The sequence below is a fragment of the Misgurnus anguillicaudatus genome, chromosome 7 (assembly GCF_027580225.2).
Source record: "Misgurnus anguillicaudatus chromosome 7, ASM2758022v2, whole genome shotgun sequence".
NCBI lineage: Eukaryota > Metazoa > Chordata > Actinopteri > Cypriniformes > Cobitidae > Misgurnus > Misgurnus anguillicaudatus.
Window position 1 is genome coordinate 11902257 of NC_073343.2, and position 5722 is coordinate 11907978.

The 5722-nt window shown below is 45.8% G+C and overlaps 1 protein-coding gene across 1 annotated transcript; it reads left to right on the top strand.

Annotated features, from left to right (window-relative positions):
* The first annotated feature begins 1643 nt into the window (after nucleotides 1–1643).
* LOC141365172 (uncharacterized) lies at nucleotides 1644–3118 on the top strand. Its single transcript, XM_073869144.1, has 2 exons — nucleotides 1644–1810; nucleotides 2021–3118. The coding sequence occupies exons 1-2, from the start codon at nucleotides 1721–1723 to the stop codon at nucleotides 2780–2782; spliced, it is 852 nt and encodes a 283-aa protein (XP_073725245.1). The 5' UTR covers nucleotides 1644–1720; the 3' UTR covers nucleotides 2783–3118.
* Nucleotides 3119–5722: the final 2604 nt, after the last annotated feature.

Genomic DNA, 5722 nt, shown 5'->3' on the forward strand with positions numbered 1-5722 from the left:
TCAGGGGTAGTTGTGATGGGGTTGGTGACATATAACAAGTCATCTGCATGTAGCGAGATAGTGTGAGTTAGGCCACCATGTGAGATACCTTGTATAATATTGCATTTAAGAGCTATGGCAAGTGGCTCTATAGCTAAAATGAAAAGCAGTGGACCAACTGGATCCCCTTGTTTTGTCCCTCTGTGAAGAGGAAAATACTCAGACGAGATACCGTTGGTATAAACTGAAGCGGTTGGACCAGTGTAAATGAGCTTGATAAGGTGAGTGAAATTAGGGCCAAAACCAAACCTGCCAAGTGTATGAAAATGACAACCCCACTCAACCCAATCAAACGCCTTTTCGGCATTGAGTGATATTACTGCCTCTGCGGATAGAGTGCTGGATTCAGTATAGATGATGTTACACAATCGTCTCAGGTTAAAATAGGATTGTCTGCCCTGGATAAACCCAGTCTGGTCCTCCGAAATGACCTGAGGAAGAATCGTTTCAAGCTGAAGTGCAATGACCTTTGAGACCTTAGGATGAGCAATCTCGAGGGTCATTATTTTTCTTTAGTAATAGCGTAAAAGACGCATGGTGGAGCGTAGGTTGAAGAATGATATTCTCCAGAGCTTCTGCATAGACTAAGAGAAGAAGGGGGGCAAGTTTATCTTTACATTTTTTATAAAAATCAGTTGGAAACCCGTCCGGGCCAGGGGCTTTTCCACTCTGAAGGGACATTATTGTGTTATTGATTTCTTCCAATGTCAGATTCTGTTCCAAGTATTCTTTAGAGTCAGGGTCAATTGTCGTAATGTTTAGATGTTTAGATTAGAAAAAAAAAGTGTCAAATTGGTGGTGATCCGGTATTGAGTCTGAGGATGTGGAATATAATTTAGAGTAGAACTCTTTAAAGCAATTGTTAATAGCCTGATGGTCCTCTGTCAAAGAACAAACAGGCAACATAATTTGCGAAATAATACGAGACGCCGTTTTTTTTGTGGAGTTGATTAGCTAGTAATTTGAAAGGTTTGTCCCCCTCTTCATAGAATCTACTATGAGATTTAAAGATGAGCCTCTCCGCTTGGAAGGTAGTCAAGAGATCAATTTCAGTTTGTAAGCCTACTCTCTTCTTAATCAAATCAGGAGTCGGAGAACCAGATATGGGTCCGTCCAGAGCCTTAATTTCTGAAAATAGCTCCTCAATATTCTTATACTTCATTTTCCTAATTTAGGCAGAGTGAGAAATAATCTGTCCCCTGAGGTATGCTTTAAGTGTCTCCCAGAGGTTTGAGTTTGTGTTATGGTTTTGTCTTGTGTTCTGTTTGTTTTGTTGTCAGGTCTTTTATTTTGATATCAGGTTCTGTTTCCAGTCTTTTATTTTGTAATCTTTTATTTAGTGTCATACTTCACCTTTAACTTCCTGTTTTTCAGTATAAATCTGGTTCATTTAGATCATGTCTCTGCGAAGTATTGTATGTGTCAATCTGCATTACCAAGGGTTCTCTGTTTATTGCCTTGTTTCCTGTTCTGTTTCTTGTTCTGGATTTTGACCCTTGCCTGTTTATTTGGATTATGCTTTGGATTGCCTTTGGATTTGTTTGCCTGCCTATGTGGATTTTATAAATAAACCTTCTTGCATTTGGATTCATTATTCTCCCGCTTTGTGTTAGCAGCCCACGTTACAGAATACTTCGCCATACCAGAATCCAAAGGAGGTTTGTAATTTCCAGCCAGCAGTATGAATCCACTGTTTGCTTTGCTTGGACTATGCCAGGACAACCGACCGATTGAGAATTACGTCAAGGACTTCCTAGATTTGAGCTATCAGGTACATTATAATGATAACATGCTTGAGGACATTTTTTTATAATGCACTTGATAAAAATGTATGCCTGGGTATGCCATGTGATGCCTCAACCTGGACCTTAGAAAGTTACATTGACTGTGCTTTACTTATGAGTGGATCTCCCTTCACTCTGGGTGTTGTGGATGAGAAACCAAAGACACAGTACCATGCCATGCCTTTCCTTTCTCTAAGATGGCCGCCACTATGCCTGTCTTTAAAATGACGGCCACCATGCCTGTGTCTGCACCCAAAATGGCTGTCATGTTACCTGCACCTGTTTTTAAGATGGCTACCACCTTACTGTCACCTGTTACCCAGAGAGCCATTGCCACCACCACACCTGCCTTGAAGAAGGCTGTTGTTACCCCTGCACCTGCTATCAAGATGGCCAGTCACGAACACTCTGAACTCTTTGTCCTGCCTAAGATGGCTAACCATGAACATTATGAACTCTCTGTCTGGCTCTATATGAACATTATTGAACTTTTTGTATACTCTGATAACCTGTGTTTTGATAACCTGTCTGTGCCAGCCTTTCTTTCTGCTATCTATGTCTACAGGTCTAGAGCGCCTCCAGCACCACCCTGGTGTCCAATGTCACTGGAACTCTGGTCGGCAGAAGCTCTCCCAAGTATTTTTTTTTTGGGGGGGGAAGTACCCGGACGCATGGAGGAGGCAGAGGACACCCAGGTCCACAACTGCCCCATGACCCAGGTCCACGACTGCCCCATGACCCAGGTCCACGACTCCCCCATGACCCAGGTCCACGTCTGGCCCATGACCCAGGTCCACGTCTGCCCCATGACCCAGGTCCACGTCTGCCCCATGACCCAGGTCCACGTCTGCCCCATGACCCAGGTCCACGTCTGCCACACGACCCAGGACCGCCTCTGCCCTCTGGACCTACCCTGCCACAAGGTCCTGACCTGCCCACCCACCATGGGCTCTGTATAATATGTTTTTGTCTTGTGTTCTGTTTGTTGGGCTCCAGGAGTCGCACTTTGGGTGGGGGGGGGTTCTGTAATGGTTTTGTCTTGTGTTCTGTTTGTTTTGTAGTCAGGTCTTTTATTTTGATATCATGTTCTGTTTCCAGTCTTTTATTTTGTAATCTTATAATCTCACACTTCACCTTGTACTTCCTGTCTGTCAGCTGCATTACCAAGCGTTCTCTGTTTATTGCCTTGTTTCCTGTTCTGTTTCTTGTTCTTGATTTTGTCCCTTGCCTGTTTATTTGGATTACGCTTTTGGATTGCCTTTGGATTTGTTTGCCTGCCTATGTGGATTTTATAAATAAACCTTCTTGCATTTAGATTCGTCTCTCTCCCGCTTTGTGTGAGCAGCCCACGTTACAGCCTGAGATGCCATCAGTCCCATTCACCTGCAGAAAGAAAACTATCTGAATTATCTGAACTATCTGAAAGTCTGAATCAGCCAGCAGGAGTGTATCAAGCTGCCATGTCCGTTTTGTCCTCTGAGTCGGAAGAGCTATCTTAATACTGACCGGGGCATGGTCAGAAATAATGATTGGATTGTATTTACAATCTGTAATAACATTAAGCAAAGAGGGGTCAACAAAAAAAAATCTATCCTGGAAAACGATTTGTGTACATTAGAATAATATGAGTACTCTCTTTTAGTGGGATTTTTAAAATCTCCATGGATCTATAAGTTTATGTATATCTATGAACGACTGGATTGTTTGCACAGACTTATATGGTCTTGGTACAGACTGAGAAGAGCGATTCCAGACAGAGTCCATCACAAGATTGTAATCCCCAGATTGTAACTATCCAGATTAAGGATAGAGCTTAGCATCTTTTAAAAAATTATCATTATCAAAGTTTGGGCCATAAATATTGACCAACACTAAGCGAAGTTGACATAGGTCTCCCACAACCATCACATATCCGGCGTTTGGATCCAAAATAGTGTTTGATACAACGAAAGGAATCTTTTTATGTATTAGTATAGGTACTCCTCTACTTTTACAGTTAAATTGTGAATGAAACATTTGCCCCACCCATTCTTTGTGAATTTTAGACTGGTCTCAATTTTGAAGGTGGGTTCCCTTTCAGTCAGTATTCCACTGCTCTGCATCTTTTTTGTTTTGAGTTTAGTGTGTGCATTGCCTCTCCCTGTGCGCATCATCAGCTGAGCACCTAAAGAGTGATTTCCCTAAAGAGTGATACGTGAGAGCTCTGTGTCTTTTTAAAGACAGCCACTCTCTCGTATATTTGGAGATCAGCGTCCTTTTCAGGATAGCTTTTCATCTGTGCGATCTTGGATGCGAGAAGTATAAGGGCTCCAGTGACAGTCACGAGCGCTGTCTTCGTGCTTGGGCATCGAGCACTCCAAGGCTGCGTTCGGGGAGAGTTTTTGGTTCCCTCTATGAGAGCATAACCCTTCTTGGATTGCGGAGACGACTGTCGTTTCTACGGGAACGTTGTCCGCGCCTTTGCAGTACTGACGCCGCCATGGTGCGGCTGTCAAGTGCTCGCAGGACGCTCTTCGCAGGACGCTCTTCGCATCACTACTCTGAGTAGGACGGAGGATGCGTCCTTCACCTACCGGCCTTCTCATCCTCAGCCGGTTGGAGACTGCAGAGTTGTTTTCCGAATCCATTGGACCTCCTTCTGGTCCCGTCACTTCTGCAGCATCAGAGGGGTGCCCATTTTTTCCCTCCAAGGCGGAGTCGTCCCGGAGATGGCGGCCGTGCCCGCTAGAGCGGCGGACACGGTAGAGTTGGAGGGGTTAACCCCGCTCCGACCGATCCGTCCCGCCCACATGATTGGTACTTCGGAGCTGCTCGGGCCTCTCGGTCCTCACCTCCTTTGCCTTTCTTTCCCGACGACACGAAGAGCTGATGTGATTTGCGGCCGCCTCGGCCGTCTCGTTGGGTTTTACACACTATCCGCCTCGGTTACGAAATACAATTACCGGCACTCCCCCAAATTCTCGGGCATTCGTTTCACTATAGTGAAAGCGTCCGATGCACATGTACTGCGTGCAAAAGTCGATGTCCTGCTGTCGAAGGACGTTTCGAGCCGGTCCCTCTTACCAAGATGATGATAGGGTTTTTCCAGCCTTTATCTCATAGTACCCAAAATACGCGGTGGGTTACGACCGATTTATTTACGCACCGGCTCTACAAATGTGATCCTTTAGGATGATACGCCGAGGCTCGTATTTCAATATTCAGATCGGTTTGCAGCCTTAGACCTGTAGACATGTACTTCATGTGTCCATCTCCCCTCGCCTTAGACCGTTTTTCGCTCTGCGTTCGTGGGGGGGGGCATATTAATACTAAGTACACCATTCGAGCTGTCTCTCTCTCCCCGTGTCTCCATGAAAGTGCTGACTAGGATCAAAATATTTACGTCAACTTATAATAACTCGTTCTTGGCAGAGGTCCCTTCGTGCCATTTACATCCCGGGTTCGCTCAATACAGCGGCAGACGCGCTTTCCCGAGCTGTGCGCCCTGGGGAATGGCGACTCCACCCCCAGACGGTCCAGCTAATTTGGAAGAAGTTCGGTCGTGTGCAGAGATCTATTTGCGTCACCGGACGATACCCACTGTCGCCTGTTTTATTCACTAACCGAGGGCAGCCTCAGCATGGATGCGTTGGCACACAGCTGGCCGCGGGGGACGCGCAAATACGCATTCCCTCCAGTGAGCTTAATCGCACAGACACTGTGCAAAGTCAGGCAGGACGAGGAGAGCCTTTTATTAGTCGCCCCGTACTGGACGACCAGGAATTGGTTTTCAGATTTAATGCTCCTGGCGACAGCCCCTCCCTGGCGAATTCCCCTGAGGAAGGACTTTCTCTCTCAAGGAAGGGGCACTTTATGGCACCCGCGCCCCGACCTGTGGAATTTCCATGTATGGTCTTTGA